We start from the raw sequence: 23,715 nt of genomic DNA, 5'->3' as shown, positions 1-23,715 counted from the left end.
ATAATAAATATGATAACTAATAATTTTTAGTGATAAAAATGTCAATTTTTTTTTTAAAAAATTGCAAAATAAAAATTAGGAAGATGCAAAATTAATATTTTTATTAATATATATTGTGCGTGTAAAGCTTTCATAAATAATATATATATATATATATATATATATATATATATATATATATATATAAAGATTTGAAAATTTTAGCTTTATGCATGCAAAACTTTGATAAATTTTTAAAAATTTATAAAATTTAATTTAATAAATTTAATATTTCATTTTAATTATTGAAACATAAAAATTATAAATACAACATTTAATTAGAATTTATGTGCTATGTTTATTAAATTTAAATTTACATTGAAGGTTTGGTGTGCTATTAGGGAATAAAATTCTCTACATATCACACATTCTAAAGTTCTGATAAATTTTGAAGTATGCTTAAGAAAACACTGATGAAAATAACGTATTCATAAGCAATCTGATACACTCTGAAAATACTAATTTGACTAATAATTTTGTGTATATCTGATGACATATTGATACTCTGATGCTGACACACTAACTTACTGACTTTGCCTACGAAATTAATTGACTTTATCAGTAAAATTGCTTATTAAATTGGTAATTTTATGGTTATTAATTAATTATTGAAATTACTTTTTCAATTGGCATCTTTACAAGCACACAATATATTTATAAATAGTTTTAAATTTGCATTATTTTGATAAAAAGTTTTTAAAAATATATTATTTAAATAATTAACCCTGTATTTTAAATTAAAGTGTAATTTTTTATTCTCTTTATTAACAAAATTAACTATTTAATTTTTTTTTATTTTGAAAAATTTATATTATTTAATCTTTATATTTTTATTTTGTTTACTCTTTATTTGTTCATAAATTTAAATTAAATTTTTTATTAGTAGGAGAGAGAAATTATATTTATAGGAACTAATTAGTTTAAAGCTTAGCAAATAGAAGTACTTTATAATTGTATTATTTTAAAATGCATGAATTAAATGAAATTTATAATAACCCTAAATTAAACAAAACGCGTGGGAGCTGGCCATTGACAATGGAATATGTAAACGACAAGCCGTGGGAATGATAGCCTGCAACCTTAAGAGTTAGTTACTGAAATAAGTTCTCTAAACGACAAGTCGTAGGTCTAGTTTTTGTGGGGGAAGGTTGCACCCAATAATCTCCCACGCTGGTCTTCTCCTATCGGGAACATTCTGGCAGTATTTCAGCCACGTGGCTTTGTATAAATATATTTCCTGCAGACTTTTTATTTCTTATTACAGTTGAAGAACAAGAAAAACTGCTTATGATCACCGCAACCCTTTCATATTCAAAATGTTCCTTCTTAAGGTATACCCTTTAAATTCCCATCAAATTCTTTTATTTTTTTTATTTTTTTTTATTTTTTCTCTTTTCAGCAACTAAGTCTTAGCTTCTGTTTCCTCTTTCACAGACATGGAGATCAACTGCTTTTGGTGTTTGTGGGTACTTCAATTTCACCAAATCTGGCTTCTTGTAAGTCCATTTCCACTTTTATTTCTTGGGTTCTGCTTAGTTATCAGCTTCATTTGTAGAAAAAAAATTATAGAAAATGTATGAGTGGAAATTTTTTGACTCAGTTTTGAGAGTCGATTCAATGAGAGTGTAATTTGTAGTAAATTTTGTTTGGATGATCGTCTAATCGGTAGAAATTTATATCAAAATAATTGATGACCTTGACTTTCAAGATGAAAGCAAAAATCCTTAATGTTCCTTTTTGGGTTAATGGCTCATAAACAAAATTAAATATTTATTTATTTGAGTTTTGACTCTTCCTATTTACATACGTGTTGTCACCCAATATGTGGTTAATAAAAATTTTTCTGCATTCTTGAATAATTGATAGTTTAATTGATTTGTAGGGAGCATTCCAAAAATTTCAAGCCAGAAGATATGCAGTCTAGAATTGAAGGGAAGAATTGCATAGTTACAGGAGCAAATTCTGGCATTGGTTACGCAACTGCCGAGGGCCTTGCTTCACGGTGCTTGAAGTTTTCCATTTTTTTTTAATTTATATCTTGAATGGTTACATGAATATAATCTTGTACAGTTATAATATATTTTGCCATGTTATTTCAGTGGGGCAAATGTATATATGGTATGTCGTAACAAGGAACGGGGGGAGGCTGCCCTTTCTAAAATTCGATCTACAACAGGAAACCAAAATGTTCACTTGGAGGTATTATACACTTTTTATGTTTCTGTGCGCTGTTGATAATAAGTTATCTGGGATGCGGATAACGTTGATGCAGTTGATAGGAAGGAGGAGATCTGGTATTCTAGATATGTTGGAAGCTGATTTGATGGGGGTAGTCTGAATTAAGTCATACATAGATTCCTAGAAGTTTGTTTGAAGTTAGGTAATCTCATGTTAGTTGTGGTCCATCATAGAGAAAACACTTAAATGTTTTAGGCTTAATTACTGCTATGTTACTTGATCCCTGGGAACGGTTATCCCGTGGCCTTGCGTTGTTCGGTCCTCTTCCCAGGTTGGTTGGCCTATTTGCATTTGTCCCATGACTACAATTCTTCCTTTCTGTCCCCCCTGTAGTAGAGTTATTCTGATCTGCTTTCCTACTCGAGTTCTTGCCCCATTTGTTAGGGAGATTGACTAGGCCTTATGGGGAGCTAAACTTCCTTTTGGAAGCATTGTTTGAGTAATCGTCTAGATTTTCTGGTCTGCCCAGCGCTACACTAAGCTCTATGAATTTCATCTCATTAGTTCATTCTTTGCTCGTGGTTTTCAAGCCCTTCAAAAAGTTGAATACCTTGTCTGTCTCAGACATATCCTTGATATCCAACATTAGTGCTGAAAAGCCTCTTACATACTTTCAAATTGAACCAGTTTGTTGTAGATCAACCAATTTGCGTTGTGCATTGTAAGTCGCATTCTCAAGGTAAAACTAAGGTTTAAGTTCCTTTTTAAAGTTATCCCAACTAACAACAGAGCACTATCCTGATATAGTTTCTTCTATTTTAGTACGCCACCACAATTTGGAATCATTGATCAAATACATGGGCATTGTCTTCAACCTACCCTCATCAAAATCATTTTTAGTAGCATTGAAATATAATTTCATATTAAATAGGTAATTATCTACCTCTTTTGCATCATGAGCACCAACAAAAGCTTTTGGCTCTGGAATTTCAGCTTTGCCTACCTCGTAGGTTCCCATATACGATTGTTGGCAGCTTTCACTAGTAAGTTTACCTTACCTTTTAATTCTTGCAATTCACCTTGGATTGTGCTCACTGTCTCCTTAACGTCATCCTTAATGTCATCCACAATCCCTATAAGAGAATTGTGAGAATCGGTGATAGATTTTAAGCTTTCTATCATATCTTTCATACGAGAGGTGCACCCTAAATTCTAATAATAAAGAAATTGCGACCCGACTTACCCCTAGGAGAATCTCACATTAATTTGTGAATCAAAATGAGTATTATATTAGCATAGGGCGTATGGCAAATCAATTTGGAAAACATCATAAACATCTCATATAAACACAATGAGCATCACAAACACAATGAGCACATAAAACAACGGGGCAAGAACATTCAATGAACATACTACTTCTTTCATTCAAATAGCATAATCAATACAAGGAGACAAGCAATCCTCACATCACTTGTAGGCTGAGGGAAAACCTACAAGGAATAGAGGGATAGGAACTCAACAACCGGTGACTAGCTGGGCTTAGCACTAGCCAACTAGTCACTCGTCACTATAGAGCAGTAGGGAAATAATGGGGTGTGGCAGGAGGAGACATCACTATGCTTGAGTTATCACGCCCTAAAATTACCAAAATAGAAAATAAATACAAAATATCGCCTTTACTCTTTAAAATTTACATTTTAGTACCCAAACTTCCTATCCCTTGACACTAGAGAGGGTAATGTTAGGACTATGGACTAATGAGCAGGAAGAGTTAAGGATTGCTGAGCTGAAGTTATAAGGGTCATTAGATGTGAAATTGGAGGGAACGGTTATAGATATAGTAATTGAATTGGTATTAGATGAGAATAACTGAAGTAAATTGTATTAGAATATAAATACTGTAATCTTGTATTTGGCATTCAAGAATTGAATAATACAAAGTATCTTCCTCTCTTATTTCTTCTCTTTCTCTCTCTTTCTCTTCTTTTTCTCATTCTTCTCCCCTTTCTTCTATTTCTCTAGCCTTTCCTCTATTCTCTGCTTAGTTGTGGCTCTATCATAACATCTTAATTTAAAATTTGTTATCTTTGAAGCCTCTTTCTTTAGTCCTAATTCATTTGTACCCTATAACGTTTCAGTATATACTCTGTTCCTTTGTGAAAATAAGCAAAACATAATTCCAAACTTTAATTAGACATGAGAAGGAATATCAGGCTTTGAATTGTAATCCAGGACTGTTGTTTGCTTGAGTAGTTTTGGGTTAAACTCTCTAAGCCTACTTCATAATAGGGCTTCAGTGAATTTAAAGGGGGATTTGGTTACTAACATGTTGGATGAGTAACAATTTTTATGCACTTTGTTTTGATATTATATGGCTTATTACAGTTAGTTTGCAGGTTTGTGATCTTTCATCTGTTAGTGAGATCAAGTCTTTTGCATCTAAATTTGCTTCAAAGGAAGTTCCAATTCATGTATTGGTAAATTTCTTTCCTTTCTTCAATACTTATCGGACAATCAGTCTGGGACTTTGGCTGGATGTACAAGATTATGGAACCTAATTCTTACAATTACCCGAGAATATATTTGTCTTCCAATTTTTGGAAACTATTTTTGACTTTCGGAAATCTATTGAAATATATGCGGACATCATTTCTATCTTTCTATCTTTTGGCAATACTTAACAAGAAACTGTCCTGCTAAATTTAGTTTGCAATAATGTCGACTGCTATTTCTGCCAAGATAAAGTCTAATGTGGATATACTTTTCTATCTTTAGGTTAACAATGCTGGTTTGCTTGAGAATAAAAGAATCACCACATCAGAAGGGTTCATCTCTCCTTCTTGATAATCTGTATCAAAAACCAAAATCTACATACAGTATTTCCATTAGATTTTTTGCAGAAAAGTTAACCCCGTCTTTATTTTTACTCCAGGTTTGAATTGAATTTTGCTGTGAATGTGTTGGGCACTTTCGCCATGACAGAATCAATGGTGCCTTTGTTAGAGAAAGCAGCACCTGATGCTCGAGTGATTACAGTTTCATCTGGTGGAATGTACACAGCTCCCTTGACTGCTGATCTACAAGTAAAATTCTGTTGTAAAGTTTTGAACCACCTTGAATTGCCATAGTTTCTCAATTGGATAATTACAGAACTTCCAACTAATTTTGCAGTTTAGTGATGCGAAATTTGATGGGTCGGAACAGTATGCTCGCAACAAGCGAGTTCAGGTTTGTAAAATTAAAATTCTGTATATTCTACAAATTCTTAAGAGAAATTTGTGTTATCTTTTGTTAATACATTTAAAATTTTAACTCAGTAGTTTATGGTACAATCTGGAAAATTGGAAACAAATACTAAAGGTTGACAACATAGCATGTCATGGTTCATGTTGCTTTCTGGAATTAAAAAATTTTGACTTGCCCACTTTCTGTCTGAGCAAATGCTTTTTGACAATATGACTCGGTAAGGCTGCTTAATGAAGTTTTTATTCTTGGATCAAGACGGATTGAATCTGCTTATAGTGGTTAATACACTATATTAGTTTGTCATGTCAACATGCATGTAAACGCCTGTTTCTTTGAACTGGTGACAATAGCGTCTTGCCCAATATTAGTTTTTTTGCTTTCTTTTCCCCTCTTTTGCTGGTTTCATTTGCTTAGCATAGGGATATCCCCACATGCAGACACCTAAATATGTGTTTGTCCTACGTTGACAACAGGACAAATGGTTCTCTTGGACTGGGGCATACACATGAACAATCGAGTATTTTACTTCTAAAAATTGAATTATAGTCTTCTATTTTGAAGGGAGTATTTTATTCTCATTATCTATTAAAAAATTAAAATCTAATAGCTTAAGCTCTTAAGTTGAATGGTTCTTTTAAACTCTTTTTTCTAGAGTTTAAATAGCAAACAGCCTTATTTATCCAGTACAGTTACAATGCATGTTAGAGATTAAAGTCAATTCTTGAACCCTGGTCCAACTGTTATAACTCGTGGATTGACTGGCTCTTTAATGTTATTTTTCTTAGGTGGCATTAACCGAGAAGTGGGCTGAAATTTACAAGGATAGAGGGATCTCGTTCTACTCAATGCACCCAGGTTGGGCTGCGACGCCAGGAGTTGCTAAGAGTTTGCCTAATTTTAATAAGTTGTAAGTACCTGTTCTGTAAAATGCGCTTTGAACAAGAAACATTGATTTCACAAGAACATTAGTTTTGCTTACAAATAAATTTACTTCAGATTCTCAGGAAATCTAAGAACAAGCGAGCAAGGTGCAGACACAGTTATTTGGCTAGCTTTACAGCCGAAGGAAAAGCTAGTCTCAGGTGCATTTTATTTTGATAGAGCTGAAGCCCCTAAACACCTGAAGTTTGCGGCTACCAGTGGCTCACATTCATTAACCGACAGCATTATCAGCAATCTCCATTCCATGTCTACACTTTCCTCTTGAATTGAGACCACCTTGATGACACTTTTTGATGCCTATAGAAGATTTCAACATTTTGTTTCATCATACGAGTTGGATTTGGATAAGATAGATTTGGCTAAAGCAGTGGTCTGAACTTTAATTATTGTCCTTGTGTTTTCCTTTTCTCCATGCTTTTATTTGGTCTTGTATTATAGTTTTAACTTCTATGAATACATGAATGCCTTTGTAAATATTTGGAAACACAAATCCACAACAATGCAATATGTTACACCCAGTGATTTCCACAGATGACTTTGTGAGCTGAAAAATATAGTACTTTTGTACATGATGTTCGCCAAAGGATTGAAATCCCTTATGTAGGATCTACGACATAACGTTTGCACGAGAACCAGAGGATCCTTAGATTTCAGGTTTTCACAACTAATACCGCTCAAACCTCTGCCTTGCTTACGCCAAGTAGTCAAAATGAATTTGCTCACGTAACCCTGAGAAAGATTACAATTTTCAAGCATCAGAAACCTCTCCCTTGCACGCATTTGTGCACATGCCAATGGATGATAATGACGAAACAGAAATACATAATGCTCACTGAGATCATTCCCCATAAACCCCAGAAGAGATGGTTTGCAGGAGTGTACTTTTCTGCATGCAGAAATGGAACTCAAACTCTCAAAGAAACGGTAGAGAGGGAGAGGAGGTGCAAGGAAGTTGGAGAAATTGAAATTCAAATATTTTAAAAAATTGAATGAATTGGTATTAGTAAATTTCTTTTCTATATATAACTAAAATTTCCACTGATTCATAAAAATAAAATTGAACCTCCCGCGTACAATCTCATTGGATTGCGCGTGAGGTTTTTTCATTTTAATATAATTACATTGTTGTTGTGAATAGTTTTAGCGCACAATTATTAAAAAAATCAATCAAATCAGCCTAAAGGCTCACAGGGTAAACCCTAGTGCTATCTGAATGAGGAAGAAAACAATATTATGCTTGGAACAGTGCCGCCGACCGCTCACCGCCCGTCTTTCACTCCGCCAGTCTCCCCTAGAAAGAAAACTCTCAAGATTACACACATGAATAGCACCCATCAGCTCTCCCTCAAGAAATACATCCATCCGATGAGGCAGAGAAAGACCCCCCAGGCAAAGAATCACCATCTCCGATCTGAGAAAAGTGGACGGTCAGTGCTCCTACAGCATTCTAAGCTTTCAAGGGTCAGGGGTTTAAAAGCCTACTATTGGACCCCGGAGATGACCGTCCTCAGGACCTAAAACTAAACGCACCGACCTTCCGTAGATGAAAATAGAGAGCCTAAGTTGCAGCTTCTCTGGATACCAGGACCACGCAAATGCAGGTAGGAAGAAGGAAGCGTCCAGTCCGATCAAAACTCACCCTGCATGCAACAAAAAATAGATCTTGGGTATGTTGCAAGATTCCTTCACCATGAACAGTCGACCTGCAAGCCATAAAATTCAACCCCAAAGCACTCATGTATAACCCACCATAAAAGGGGAAGGAAACCCAGGTCCAACGAGGCATGGAGGGCCATTCCCTGCCTAGAAAGGAATGGCCGCTACAATCAACAGAACAGAGACCTCAGTCACAGCAAACTAAAAGTAAATCTCAGCGAAACTCTCTCTATTTACTAGAGAGAAAGACTTTTGGCCTTCTATCACCTGGAAATTATGGAATTAAAATTTTATCACTTGGTTTATTTACGCCTACGGAATAGGTGCAGTGAGCTTATCATCATCATCATCACATCATCATCATCATCATCATTATTATTAAAGATAAAACGCCAGTAAAATAGCAAAAGAACAAAAATAAAGCTAAAAGATGAGTTATGATACGCTTGGGAAGCTAAAGCATGAGCTGTTTCATTACAGTTCCTCTTGATAAAAGAGAATGAAATTGCGTCAAAGACGCTTAATAAGAACTTGATAGATAATGGGATTGCCCCTCTTAGTTTTAATCACTAGTTGTGAATCACATTCGATCACTACATTTTCTACGGAAGAGATTATGGATTCAGATAGCTTTGTTTCTTAATTAGGTCTAATGCAATGCTGGGCAACACTGTAATAGTCAAGAACAGTTAAAAGTCCACATGATGCCACGATCATAGGAGGGAGGAGAATGATTTATTAAAAACTAATGGGGCTTGTAAGGATAATATGTTTATTGCTATGGGGGGATATATATATATATATATATATATATATATATATATTTATTTATTGCGGGATTGATACAGGCCAATAGTGTGTCTCTAATTTTGGCAGATGCTCAATTTATGGAGCAAAATTTTGGGCTGCATACGAGGGTCTCCAATTAGCTTGGCAAAAGGGATTCTGTAATATTGTGCTGGCTATGCGCTAATAGAGATGTAGTGGAAATGTTGAATGGGAAGAAGAGAATTACTAGCAGTTTATTGAGCTTTAATTAGCATCCTTTCCTACCACACACAACATATTTTTTTATACTATTTAGAAATTAATTTATAATGAAAAAATAAATAATCGTGCCCATGAGAATTTAAGCTTGATTTCATCTTCTTATATTTTTTAGTTTAATTTAATAAATTAAAAAATTTAGCTTAAAAATTAAGAAATTGAACTTATTGATTATTGATTTAAATCAAGAAATTTAGCTCAAAAATTTTAATTGTTGAGCTAATTTAAATTGAAATTTCAGAGTTAATTAGATAAAAAGTTAAAAATGAATTAAATTAAACTTTTTTATAAATATAAGGACAAACTTGAATATTTTACCAATGAAAAAGAAATATTCCAACGCCTCTATGAAAAGGATTGACGTCATTCACTCCCAATTGTATTAAAATTAGTATTATAAATTAAAAAAATAATATATTTTAATTATACTAATTTTTATTATAACGTGCATTACATATTATTTATACTTGTTATATATACTTGTTATTTAAATTATATATATATATATATATATATATATATATATATATATATATATATATAATTTTCAATTAACTTTTGTATATATATAATATTATGATAAATTAAATTTATTCTTTTATTATCATAATCTCAAATTAATTAATATGATTTTATATTACTTATAATTAAAGTTATTTAGATTTTTTAATTTTTTTTACTTTTATTTTATTAATTTTTAAATAAAATTAATTGAATTTTTTTTAAACTAACCTCTTTTTCTACTTTGTATATAGTTTTGATTTCCTTGATTTTAATATTTATATAGTTTAACTTTATACCACCCTCTTATACTATTATTAATAATGCACATACTATGTTGTTTTTATAAATAGTGCTAATACATGTAAAAAATAATCACTTTTAAAAATATTCATCCTTAAAATCATTAATTAAAAAAATAAAAAATTAATATAATAAATTTAGAATATGTAAATTAAAAATTATATCAAAATATTTATATCAAATTGTCGAGTAATATTTATATTTTGAAGATGAAAATTAAATTTTGCTATGGAAGTCGTCTCTGTATAAAGGGAACCACAATACTTAATTTGTCTTTATTAATTTAGAGAGAGAATACATATAGTAATAAATATGGATACAATACATCACTGTGTTCTTAATTAATAACTTTAAAACTGATAGAGATAAGATAACAACCATAAAAACAACGCAATGTTGTCTCTTTAATCTATAAATACATTTTTTATTCTTTTTAGAGACATTTATTTTTTATATAATTGGCTGGGACTTGAACTTTATTATTGTCTCCATTGTCAATACTCCTTCCTTCTATTGAAGCTAAAATACTTATCTACAATTCTGGATGCTTTATCTCATCATCTACTGGCAGCTTCATCTCCATAGATTTTATCAATGTAATATGGACCAAGATCAGGATGAACCAAATAATGGTTTCCAACATCAAATGTTATGGATGCAGTTCTCCCATATTCTCTCCTTGGATGATTTTATTGTGAGGTTCTTGTTGCACTAATGCTTCAATCCTTTCAAGTAATAAATTGAATTCATATTGGCTTTTGACGAGGCTGAGACGCACATAGTTGCTTTCACCACCAAACAAGCTGCCTTGGCGGCCAATGATATTGGCACCTGATTTCAGGACTTGGAAACAATCCTTATCTTCTTCTCTCTCGCACTTCACCCATGCAAAAGCTGCAAGTCAGAATGAACAGATAAAAATTTTATTAACATTAAAGCTTGGAGTTGTAAATCATCAGATTTTAGGGTAATTCATTACCTGGAGAAGGACCCCTGATTTTCTTGGAAAAGGAACAGTATTGATGCTCAAGATCTTGGACAGAAAACCTTCTCGATGCTGAAAAGATCTTGCTCAATTTTCTCCATCGATTGGCCATTGTTTTGAATCCAAATTCAAACATTTCCTTTCCTTCTCCTTCAAGAACTACTTTCAGGAGCTTCAAAACTCGCAACTGGGTTTCTCGAGGGACACCATAGACACTTAGATTTATATATGTTAACATTCTTTGGTATACAGCTTCATCCTTTACTATTGCCCACCTGCATTTAGATTGTTAATTCACATGGTTTCACGTATATTCAATGATAAAATTTACATGAATCAATTGTTCGGATGCGTCAGTCGAGTAACTGGGCACTCCTCTTTATATATTTGTTGATTTCAGTAATTGAAATATGAGCGTATAGAATCTACATACCCGAATCTACTGCCAGCATGACCTGTGAGCTTGGAAACTGTAAATATCAGGAGGTCTTCATCAGCAGGAGCTGGGATAGCTGTAAAATGAGGCCAATTGTAGGCAAGATCATGAATTGTCTTTACTGATTCTCCTTGAAGAACTGCTTTCTTCAACTGACCGTCAGGATTGTTGGGCGAGGTCACAAGTTCAATATAATTGTTTGACAAGTAGTCCATTTTATTCTTCCGAGACATAGTATCTCCATCGAACCTGTAATCTTCAGATTGGAAAAACTCTGTCTGCTCTCTATAAACCTGTCGAAAGATTGAGGCAAATGTTCAATAAATTGATGAAGATTGTCTGGTTGATGAAGCACATGCTAAGGGAACATATGAAGCTTACTGGGTAGTATGGGATTGAAGCTACAACCCTAGAAGGCGATGAAGATGTATCATCACCATCATCATTAGAGGAAAGAGCATGCACTGCAGCATTAAGAAGTTGGGTTGCTCCTGCACCAAAAATAATGTATCTCCCATCTGTATTTGCATTCCCAACCACAGAGTGGAGTCTTCGAATGTGATTCTCGAGCTCTTCTGAGATTAGAGAACCATCTCCGAATTCATAGCTCATACGATGCCATCCAGGCACCACCAGGGAGCTCCTCGCAGCATGTTTCAACCAGAAAGGCTCCAAGAACATGGGATCTCCACTGCAACATGTAATAACGTAGAGGGTTAGTATTTAAATGAGTAAGAATTGATATATATAGAAAGAGTGAGATACTTTAGCTTATGATGTTGATTGTTACCTATCTGCATCCACCTCACAATTTGGAATTGGGTCTGAGCAATCAGGACCTTTAAAGCAAGAATTGCATTCACAAACAGGTTTACCATCAACACCTAATAAACCATCCAAGAAAGCCCTTCCATGCCCTGAGCATGAAATGGATGCAACAGCTTCAGCTTCTTCTGCTGCTGTTTTTGTCCAGTTACTTTGTTTCCACCCGCCATGCATAAACAGATTAATAAATAAGAGATTCAGAAGCACTGAACCACCCAAGAAAAGCGTGTGCTTAGAGTTTTGAATCTTAGCCATCTTAATCAATTTCTTTCTTCCCTTCCATTGAACTGATCATCATTTTCTGGATGAAGCTGCTATATATAGACTCACAGAAGGGTTAAAATCGGTATAGGAGCAGACCGGCTGGGTGGACTGGAGATCATTAACAAATTTACATGTGCACAAATGGGAAAACGCAGAGAAACAAGGCAAGTACATACTTAATTAGTTTAATCACTAACTACCTAAACCCTATCTGTTAAGGATGTAATTAATTAAAGAAAGACGACACTCATGACCATATTTTTCTTAGTGCAAGTGACAATAATATTCAATTAAACTTGGCATAAAATATGTTAATTAGGCTTGGTTAACCAAGGCTACGAGGCATGTGAATAACGAGAAAGTCCCTGCAACTGTTTTACTTAGCGCAGATAAATTTTAATAGTTGATTATGATAAAATCTATATAGAATCCATCATTATCAATGATTATAATAAAATTCTTATACATAAAAAGTTATAGAGTTTGAAAAAACTAAAACAAATTCATACATAAACATAGATATCGGATTTATTTAGAATAAATTATTTAAAAAAATTAATTAAATTCTCACACACAATTATTTCTATTTTTTTTAAATGAAAATTTTTTTAGATTAAAAAGAACGGAATTCTTTCCTTCTAAATATGAAAATTTATATTAAATTTTGATATTTTACCATAATTAAAATACATTGGCATACGTCATCTTTACTATTAAGAATATCGACATCATAGCGGTGGTTACGCACACTTATTTTATTTGTGATTTGAACTCTTAATTTAAAATTTTAAAAATTCTATGCTTTATTAAGTCGTTAATTACAGTTCAATCCTGTGTCTTTAGACACACTTAATCTTATTAATGGAATAATTAATATTTTAACAAAACACATGTTCACTTTGATTAATTGACTATTTGGTTTAATTGTTGACAATAACGGGTGGCTAATTAATAATTATTAATTATTTATTGTTGATATTTCAAATGACCATTAAAAGTATAATTATTTATTTTTAAATAAATTTTAATATATCTTATATTATTTTCTTTAAAATATAAATTATATATAAAAGTTAAAAATAATTATTAAAAATTACATTTGATTTTGTTACTTTGTGTACATATTTTTAATCAGTAAAATTTCTTGCATAGAATTATAAATATCATATAAAATTATTTTAACTATATATTATTTACAATAATTTAATATTTATTATGTATTGATTAAAGATATTCATAAATTACTTTTAAACAATTATCATTTTTTTATTAATGAATTTTGATAAAATATTTCAGTCCAAATAGAAAAAAAAAAGTCAACAGAATTACTGTATAAGAAAAATAAATGAAGTCTAGTTCATTTGAATTTTTTTTTTTTTTTCTAGCAGCCATGATAATTCTCGAATGTACAAGACAAGTGGGGATGTATCAAATTGCACATAAATTTAGCCTGACATAACTTAACTCTCAATAAAAAAAAAAAATAATAAATTATATGTTGATGGTGAAATTATGGGGCAAGTGGAGGTGAAGGCATTATGGCATAAGGGTCAAAATTATTTTTAGGAAAAAGGTAATTATTTTATTATTTTAATATTTTAATAATTAAAATTTGATAAAATTATTATTTAGTTGTTATAATTTAACGAAATTAATTATTTAATTTTTATATTTTAAAAAATATATTATTTAGTCTCTATATTTTGATTTCATTAAACTGTTTAGTCTATCCTTCAATTTTTTTGTTATTCATCATATTCAAACTACTATTTTAATCTCTCTATTTTAAGAAAATTAATTTATTGATTCATATATTTTAAAAAAAATATTATTTAGTCTCTCTGTTTTAATGAATCTAATTAGTTAATCTATATATTTTCAAAAATATAGTATTTTGAAAAATATATTCTTAGATAAAAAAATAAAAATTTTATTATATGAAAACTAAATCTGAATTTATATTTTTTAAAATTTTCAATTTATGGGATAATATTTTTGTATTTCTTTACTTTGAAATAATTTTCTTGCATTATTTAGAAATTTAACAAAATTGATTAATTTTTTGTGTAGACAGATTACAATATTTTTATTTAACAAATGAAAATAAAAATAAAATGAGGGAGAGAAGGGTGTGAATATATAGAAAAATAAACATAGAAAAAAAAAAAGAAATAAAGGATGATAAGAGTGGAATAAGAGGAAAATGATTAGAGTAGTTTAGGTATAAAAACTAATTATGAGACTAAATAGTTAACGAAATCAAATTATAAAGACTAACTAATATATTTTTTTAAAATATAAATATTAAGTAATAAGTTTCACTAAAATAAATGATTAAATAATAATTTAACTAGTATTACTAATAAAAAAAATTATTGAAGAGACTAAATAGTTTAACAAAAGTAAAATATGTGAATTAAATATTATATTTTTTAAAATATAAAAATGATATAATTAGTTTTATTAAAATATAAATATTAAATAATAATTTATTTTTAAAATTTATTAAATTTAATTTTAAATAATTTTTTAATACTTTGTAATTATTATATTTAAAATAATGTTTTTCTAGACGGTAGCTACATTACCGATCCCAAACAGACTCTGATAGAGGACATGAGAATAAGGCCTTATTTAGCATTGAGTTTCAGAGTCTGAAACTACTTTTCTAAATAAAAATACTATTTTAAATGCTATTGAAAAAAGTAGTTTAGAAAAAATTATTTTATTATTTTAGTATTCTTATGATTAAAACTGATCAAATTTAATTTTTAATTATTTTTTAATTAATATATTTAAAAAAATAATTTTTTCATAGCAGTTTCAATAATAATATCAAACAAGTGCTAAAGAGAGAGAAGAGAGACGGCTAGCAGTTCAACATTGGATGATTATTGGCTTGTCGGCCAATACTATAATTAGATTAATTTAATCAAGTCTCCAATCATCACCACCTAATTACATGTATTCTGATTTATCTACAAATTTCATATATTTGCAGACTTTAAGGAACGTAACGTTCCATGTAATGGTATTTTTTTTAATAAAAAAAAGTGAATTCTTGAATATGAAAATGAATAAATTTCTATATACTTTTTAGTTCATTATAAATATAGATTTAAACTTAAAAATTAATAATTTTAAAAATAATTTTAACATTGTTAAATTAGAGTTTTTTAATAAAAATATTAAAAAAATTATAATTTTATCTTTAATTTAAAAATTATCAATTAAACTCTCGATTATTGAAATTGGATGATTACATCTAGGGGTGGCCACGGTCCGATTTTGAATCAGAACTGAATCAGAATTGGTTCGGTCAAAATTAGATCAAAATCGGTCAAAATCAAAATCGGCTTCGAATCAGACTGAAACCGTCCTTTTACAATTTGGTTTAGGTTCATATTTTTTTAAAAACCGTGAACCGACGATTTCGAATCGGATTAAACTGACGATTTCAAACCGGATTCAACCAGCGATTTAAATATAAAAAAATTTAATAAATATGTTACCTCACTTCTAATTCATTTATATATATCATTAATTCTCTACACAATTATTCCCTACATTTTCTTCAATTCTTAATATTTTTCTACACTCATTTTAATTTTTAATACTCTCTCAATTTTTTTACTTTATTATTTTATATACTTACTGAAATTTTCAATATTATTTCAATTACTTTGTTATTACTTTAAATTCTCGGTAAAATTTTCAATACCTCTATTTTAATTTTTTTTTTATCTTTTATACTTTTTAATTATCAATTATTATATAATTTAATAAAAAAAAGGCAAATAATAGAACCAGAAATTTTTATTTCTTTAAATCCTAAATGGATATTTAGACAAAATTAAGTTCATACACTTTTTGCTAATTTCTTTAAAAAAAATTAATTTCATCTCTAGTTTTTTAATCAGATTCGAGTCTTTATTTATTAAATTTTTTTAAAGATCAATTATTTTCTTTCTTTTTTTTTCTTATTTTATTTTGATTGAAATATTTCTAAGAAAAATTAAAATATTTTTACAAATATAACTTAAATTTTGAATCAATAAAAATTTTCTCTAATTTTTTTTGTCTAAGCTACCCTTAAACAATCCCTAAACCATTTCAAACCATCCTCCAAACTGTCTTGAACTGTTCTTTTTCGAACCATCCTTCAAACCGTTTTAAACCGAGACTCAAACCGGAACCGACGGTTCAGGATCCGTCTTCCAAACCATCCCCTTAGCGGTTTGATTCAGGTTCATAATTTCATTGAACCTAAACTGACGATTCAGGAACTGTAGCCGGCGGTTCTTGAACCGTGGCCACCCTAGTTACATCCTATTGACAAGTTGCTTTTTATTAAAATAAAGAAACTGTCAACCCCGATTAACGGCTAAATAAGTGACACTAAAATATAATAAAAATAAGCTGATTTTTAACTCCTAGGCCCCCATGAGATCGAGAGCTTTCTTTCTTCCCTTCTTATAAATTTTTATGGTGCAATTACAACATTATTTTCATTAATCCATAATAAATATGAATAAAAAAGATCTCTATAGAACTAGCTTCGCAACCTAATAAAAGATATTAGGATAAAGAGAAATAAAATCTTTGTATTTTTGTGTATTCTTGACCTTTAGCTTCCCCTATCATCAAGGATCAACATCCTTTTGTATTGATTAATGTTTAATCCTTTCAAAGGAGCATGATTTTCCCTATATATATATGACTTAATAAAAAAATTTACAGGGAGTAGTTGCTTATATATATATATATATATATATATATATATATATATATATATATATATATATATATATATATATAATGATGAAGCTTGAAGTTGTTGCTTCACTAATATGATTCTGTTTTCATTGTCTTAGTTATAAGGAACCTGTACAGTAAGAAAAAATGTTCAGAAGTTCATAAGGAAGGTTTCTCAGGAAGACCCTTCATCACTCAAATTAGAAGGAATAGTAGTATAATAAATATACAGTAGAGAGAAAAGAGAGAAGATGTCTTAAAGAAAGAAATTTTTTATATATTTATTTGTCTCTATTTATATAAAAAAAGTGATAGAAGCATATTTTTTAATATATTTTAGGAAATATTCTTTAGATGTATGCTCCTAAATAAAAGAGGTATATACTATATATAATTATTTTATAGTGTATCATAAAATAAAATATTTTAAAACACTTAAAAATAATTAAAAAAATAATTAATTAAATTTTTAAATATTATTTATTTAATAATTATTATGTTTATAATATCACATATTTAATAAATATAGCGTTAAACTTAAAAGAAAAATTTTACTAGTTAATTATTATGTTAAAATTTAAACATAAAAAATAAAAAATAACATAAAATTAATGATGAAAAAATATTTTAATGGAATATATATAAATTTATAAATAAATAATTTAAAATATTCATAAATAAAAAAATAGATAAGGCCATCTTTATGGGGTTGGGGTCATGGCACTTATATATATTTTATAATATTTGACCTTTTACGATAAAATTATTGAATATTCAAAAAATGTACACTTGGATTATGGTTTAAAAGATATGAGTGATTGTATCTTATTATTTTTATTATAGTGTAACTTTTTTTTTTGTTTTGTTTGTGAACATAAATTTTATAGTCGAATTACGTAAATTTTATATTTTTTCTCTTATCTTTTTTTATATTATGTGATTGTGTGATTATATGTATTTTTTAAATTTACGTGCCTACTATATTAAGTACGAAATATGCTATAGATTAAAAAGAATTGTTTTAGTTCTGGAGTCAAGCTTGTAGAGCTTCTCTTTAATTGATTTTTATTATTAAATTGAAGGTTGCTTTTTGATTTTCAATTTCATATGCAGCCATACATGGAAACAGAAAAGCTATTTCGGAATTATAAATTGATTTTAATTTTAGTGGTGGTCAATTTAATTTTTGAAGGTGAAGAAGAGGGGAGGATCAAGAATTTTATTTTTTAAACTTTTAATTATGGTGAGAAGAGAGCAAAGAGGAAAGGAAAAAATGGAAGAAATTTTAGATTTTAAATTTTTATAATTATTTAAAATAAAATAATTTATTTAAAAATAATTTACTTTATTAATTTTTCTAACGATGTTAGTTAATACTGTTTTTTTTTTTTACTTATATTTAACTTCAAATCTAATTTATAGATTAATTTACATATTTAAAAATATTTAAAGAGTTCAAATGGGTAATATACTAAGTTTTTTTAATTCATTAAAAATATAATAGGTGAATTATAATTGATGGACTATAAAAAAATCATTTATTTATTATAGTCGCTAGCGTGGTTTGCATTTAAATTATTTGTCAAGTTCATGATGAGTTGGGCCTTGCATTGTGTTTTTTTTTTTTTTTTGGGTGTTGAGCTTGGGGAGTCCGGAGGAATTTAGAGAAAATCAGGAATATTTAATGATTAAAATTTGTTTTCATTGTTTTTTAATGTTTTTCATTTATAATCAAATATTTAATTACAATTTTTTTTATGAATTTCAATAAATTTTTTTAAATATTACTATGAATTGTTGTTGAAATAATTATTGTTATCAAAAATTTATATTGTAATATTAAAAAAAAGCTTTATAATATATTGCTAAAGTGATAATCTATTTTTTTTTATTTGAGTTATTAAAATATTTTAAATTTTATTTTTTTTATTATCTTGATTAATAATATATAGATTTTGGTAAAATACAATTGAAAATTTTTAGATATAAATTATTTTTGAACCATTTTTTTTTTATAGATTTTACTTTTTAGTCAGATTGAGTAATTATTTTATAAACATCATGAAAATTAAAATAAAATTTATGACCTATAAAATATTCTTTTATTTATCAAAATATACAATTAAAAATTCAAAAAATTCATAAGATTTTTTAAATATAGGATACATACTTATTTCCACTCTCTTTAAATTTTTGATAAAAATTTTATTATATTAAATTATTTTAACGTGATTTTTTTCAATTATTTTATTAATTTTTAATAATATAAATTTATAGAAAGTAATAATTATGAACATCAAAATCACAAATTTTATATTGTAATTATCTAACTAACTTAATTATATATACATGATATCTTCATTTTATTCAACTATATATTGAAAGAAACCTATTAATTTATTAAATAAATTAATTGATAAGACATTGGTGAAAATTAAATATCTACAATGTATATAAAAGTGATAAGGGGAATAATAGGATTATCAAAAATATTTTTAATTTTTAAAATTATATAATAGGATTGTCAAAAATACTTTTAATTTTTAAAATTATTTATGATTATATTTTTATTATTTAAAAAATTATTTTAAGTAAAAAAAGAATTAAGATTATTAGTTATAAAATTTTTATTACATTAGGTCTCTAAATCAACTATCACAACTTTTATTAAAAATATTTAAAAAAAAAAGAAGAAGAAGGCATATTACTATTAAAAGTTACCTAAATCATTTAAATATTTCAAGAGGCTAATTTATCCGATATTTTTTTTCTTATTTTATTATCATTGTACTATTATTCTTGTGTAATTCTCTAAATTTATTTGTATAATTTCATTTATTTAATAGATATTTAATTGGAATTGCGAAGATTAATTATAGTAACACTTTATATTCTCCCACCATATTTTATAATATTTTATTCATATTATTTTAATTAATTAATTTAATATTTCTTATTATTACTTTCTTTTAATATTTGAACTAACATTAATTATAAATAAAATATCATCATCATAATTTAATTTTATAACAATAAAAAATTAAATTTATGTTTTCAATTGCGGCCAATATAGAGCTCAAAATAGATTCATTTCAATAAAGTTTTAGTATATTTTATAATTTAAATATTTTGCATGAGTAACATATGTTGATATCATTTAATTAGTGGACATATTGATAAATCTATTCATATAAATGCATTTTTATTATCTTTAATTTGTTATTATTTTTAAATTTTATAATTTTTTATCTAAAATATAAATATATTCAATTTATTTAATTTTATGATAATTATAAAAATATCTTCATAGAATTTAATAATATTTATTCTATATTACAAAAAATAAATCAAAATAAAATTCATTAAAAAACTTAACTTTTTTAAACCCTAATGATGAAAATTTTATAAATTTAAAATTTATTCAACTTAAAATTCAAAGTTGATAATTTAGGGATAATCAATACAGAATTAATGTGCAAGAATTTTTTTACATATTAAATAACATTAAAAATAAAAAAAAATAGGAAAAATATAATTTTTTTTAGGAACTGAAGATTATTAACTCCTTTTATAAATGCATGTCTAAACAATAAATATCAAAATTTATATACAATTATAATTAAAATAATATATTTTATATAATATAATGCAAAATTTTAAATTCAATAATAATTTTTTGTCATATCATTTTTAATAAGATTTTTTTTTATGAAAGATATGTTAATTAATTTGACTCTTATTGAATTCAAAATAGCTTTCAGCTCCAATTTAAAGGTTGGACGCTACTTATAGTAGCGTCCAACCTTTTTTTTAATTTTTAATAATTTTATTTTATATTTTAAATAAAATATAAATATTATTTTAATAAATAAAATTATAATATTTAATATTATATATTATAATATTTTTATTATGAATATTATTTTTTAATTTAAAATTAAATTAAAATTTAAAAAAATTAAAAATTAAAATTAAAAAATAAATAATTAAAAAAATTTAAGAAAAGTTGGACGCTACTATAAGTAGCGTCCAACTTTTCTTTAAATTTTTAATTATTTTATTTTATATTTTAAATAAATTAAAAATATTCTTCTAATAAATAAAATTATAATAATTAATATTATATATTCTATAATATTTTTAATTATTTTATTTTATATTTTAAATAAATTAAAAAAATAAAAAATTATAATAAAAATATAAAATAAAATAATTAAAAAAAATTAAACTATAAGTTGCGTCTAATTTTTTTTAAGCCTTTTTAATTATTTATTTTTTTAATTTTAATTTTATATTTTATTAAATTATAAAATAATTAAAAAAAATTAAACTATAAGTTGCGTCTAATTTTTTTTAAGCCTTTTTAATTATTTATTTTTTTAATTTTAATTTTATATTTTATTAAATTTTAATTTAAATTTAAATTAAAAAAATAATATTGATAATAAAAATATTATAATATATAATATTATAATTTTATTTATTAAAATAATATTTATATTTTATTTAAAATATAAAATAAAATTATTAAAAATTTAAAGAAAAGTTGGACGCTACTTATAGTAGCGTCCAACTTTTCTTAAATTTTTTTAATTATTTATTTTTTTTTATTTTAATTTTTTATTTATTTAAATTTTAATTTAATTTTAAATTAAAAAAATAATATTGATAATAAAAATATTATAATATATAATATTATAATTTTATTTATTAAAATAATATTTATATTTTATTTAAAATATAAAATAAAATTATTAAAAATTTAAAGAAAAGTTGGACGCTACTATAAGTAGCGTCCAACTTTTCTTAAATTTTTTTAATTATTTAATTTTTTAATTTTAAATTTTTATTTATTTAAATTTTAATTTAATTTTAAATTAAAAAATAATATTTATAATAAAAATATTATAATATATAATATTATAATTTTATTTATTAATATAATATTTATATTTTATTTAAAATATAAAATAAAATTATTAAAAATTTAAAGAAAAGTTGGACGCTACTTATAGTAGCGTCCAACTTTTCTTAAATTTTTTTAATTATTTATTTTTATTTTAATTTTTTATTTATTTAAATTTTAATTTAATTTTAAATTAAAAAAATAATATTAATAATAAAAATATTATAATATATAATATTATAATTTTATTTATTAAAATAATATTTATATTTTATTTAAAATATAAAATAAAATTATTAAAAATTTAAAGAAAAGTTGGACGCTACTTATAGTAGCGTCCAACTTTTCTTAAATTTTTTTAATTATTTAATTATTTAATTTTAATTTTTTATTTATTTAAATTTTAATTTAATTTTAAATTAAAAAATAATATTTATAATAAAAATATTATAATATATAATATTATAATTTTATTTATTAATATATAATATTATAATTTTATTTATTAAAATAATATTTATATTTTATTTAAAATATAAAATAAAATTATTAAAAATTCAACTTTTCTTAAATTTTTTTAATTATTTATTTTTTAATTTTAATTTTTTATTTATTTAAATTTTAATTTAATTTTAAATTAAAAAATAATATTCATAATAAAAATATTATAATATATAATATTACATATTATAATTTTATTTATTAAAATAATATTTATATTTTATTTAAAATATAAAATAAAATTATTAAAAAAAAAAAGGTTGGACGCTACTATAAGTAGCGTCCAACCTTTAAATTGGAGCTGGACGCTATTTTGAATAGCGTCCAGCTCTTTTTTCAACTTTTTCACCCGGACGCTATTTTGAATAGCGTCCGGACCTTAAAAACGCTATTATAATTAGCGTCCCGCACTCACCTTCTCCACCTCAGCAAAATTTATCCCTTTTTGATAATTAATTTCAAACTCACCCTTTTTTGATATTTTACATTTTTTATTACACTTTTTTTGTCAATTGCCCATAATTTTGTTTACAATTTTAGTAGTCTTCCATCAAGTAGCGTTTTTGCTTCTCCACAATTTTAGATAAATTTTACGCTGCATTAATAAATTTTTTTTTTTAAATATATCCATAGTCAACAAATTGGAAACTGAGTTTTTTTTTTTTTTTTTTAAATGTCATTTCGGTAATGATCTAGGTGTTCAATATACTGGGTTATACTTTCCAACTGAAAGATCATGCTCTTTGGAACCCCTTTAATGCAACAAGTTAGATATTTTGATAAATTTAATTACCCATTGAATAACTTGTACTTCTGTGATGCTTGCAGACTGTACTAGAGTCAATTGCTGTCTCAATGTGGCAGATGGCTGTGGAACCCTCTAATAATCCACCAAGTCAAAAAGATCTTGGGTCCAAGCACCTTGGAAATGGATATTTAAATGATAAATAGAATGATGCTGATGATTATCAATACTGTGAAAGTGAAGATAATTCATACTCGGATGAATATGAGCATCCCTTTATAAATCTACGGTAGTATCCAGATAAATTCAGAAAATTACGAATTTCTGTGATATTTCTGGGTGGCCTCCAATTAAGGACAGCTTCAATCTTACTTGAATCTACTTTG

At 26.5% G+C, this 23,715-nt stretch overlaps 2 protein-coding genes across 2 annotated transcripts; one reads left to right on the top strand and one right to left on the bottom strand.

The window, feature by feature from the left end:
- The first annotated feature begins 1,223 nt into the window (after positions 1-1,223).
- LOC110672164 (uncharacterized) lies at positions 1,224-6,935 on the top strand. The gene is made up of 10 exons (XM_021834861.2): positions 1,224-1,370; positions 1,474-1,535; positions 1,922-2,041; positions 2,139-2,238; positions 4,614-4,694; positions 4,993-5,042; positions 5,150-5,300; positions 5,389-5,445; positions 6,249-6,370; positions 6,460-6,935. Exons 1-10 carry the CDS (start codon positions 1,356-1,358, stop codon positions 6,668-6,670), a joined length of 969 nt encoding a protein of 322 aa, XP_021690553.1. The 5' UTR covers positions 1,224-1,355; the 3' UTR covers positions 6,671-6,935.
- Positions 6,936-10,561: 3,626 nt separating this feature from the next.
- LOC110666893 (tryptophan aminotransferase-related protein 3-like) lies at positions 10,562-12,413 on the bottom strand. Its single transcript, XM_021827546.2, has 5 exons — positions 12,124-12,413; positions 11,715-12,024; positions 11,331-11,626; positions 10,892-11,172; positions 10,562-10,806 (listed from the first exon to the last, which is right to left on the bottom strand). The coding sequence occupies exons 1-5, from the start codon at positions 12,411-12,413 to the stop codon at positions 10,562-10,564; spliced, it is 1,422 nt and encodes a 473-aa protein (XP_021683238.2).
- Positions 12,414-23,715: the final 11,302 nt, after the last annotated feature.

This window comes from Hevea brasiliensis, chromosome 12 (assembly GCF_030052815.1).
Source record: "Hevea brasiliensis isolate MT/VB/25A 57/8 chromosome 12, ASM3005281v1, whole genome shotgun sequence".
NCBI lineage: Eukaryota > Viridiplantae > Streptophyta > Magnoliopsida > Malpighiales > Euphorbiaceae > Hevea > Hevea brasiliensis.
The sequence above is the reverse complement of the archived record's forward strand: the minus strand, read 5'-3'. Positions and strand labels throughout refer to the sequence as shown.

Coding starts and splice junctions, on each gene's coding strand:
- LOC110672164 (XM_021834861.2), top strand. Junction 4,695..4,992: donor AAGTTCCAATTCATGTATTG/GTAAATTTCTTT, acceptor TTCTATCTTTAG/GTTAACAATGCTGGTTTGCT. Junction 5,446..6,248: donor CTCGCAACAAGCGAGTTCAG/GTTTGTAAAATT, acceptor TATTTTTCTTAG/GTGGCATTAACCGAGAAGTG.
- LOC110666893 (XM_021827546.2), bottom strand. CDS start 12,413: ATGGCTAAGATTCAAAACTCTAAGCACACGCTTTTCTTGGGTGGTTCA. Junction 11,173..11,330: donor CATGCTGGCAGTAGATTCGG/GTATGTAGATTC, acceptor ATCTAAATGCAG/GTGGGCAATAGTAAAGGATG. Junction 10,807..10,891: donor AATCAGGGGTCCTTCTCCAG/GTAATGAATTAC, acceptor TCTGACTTGCAG/CTTTTGCATGGGTGAAGTGC.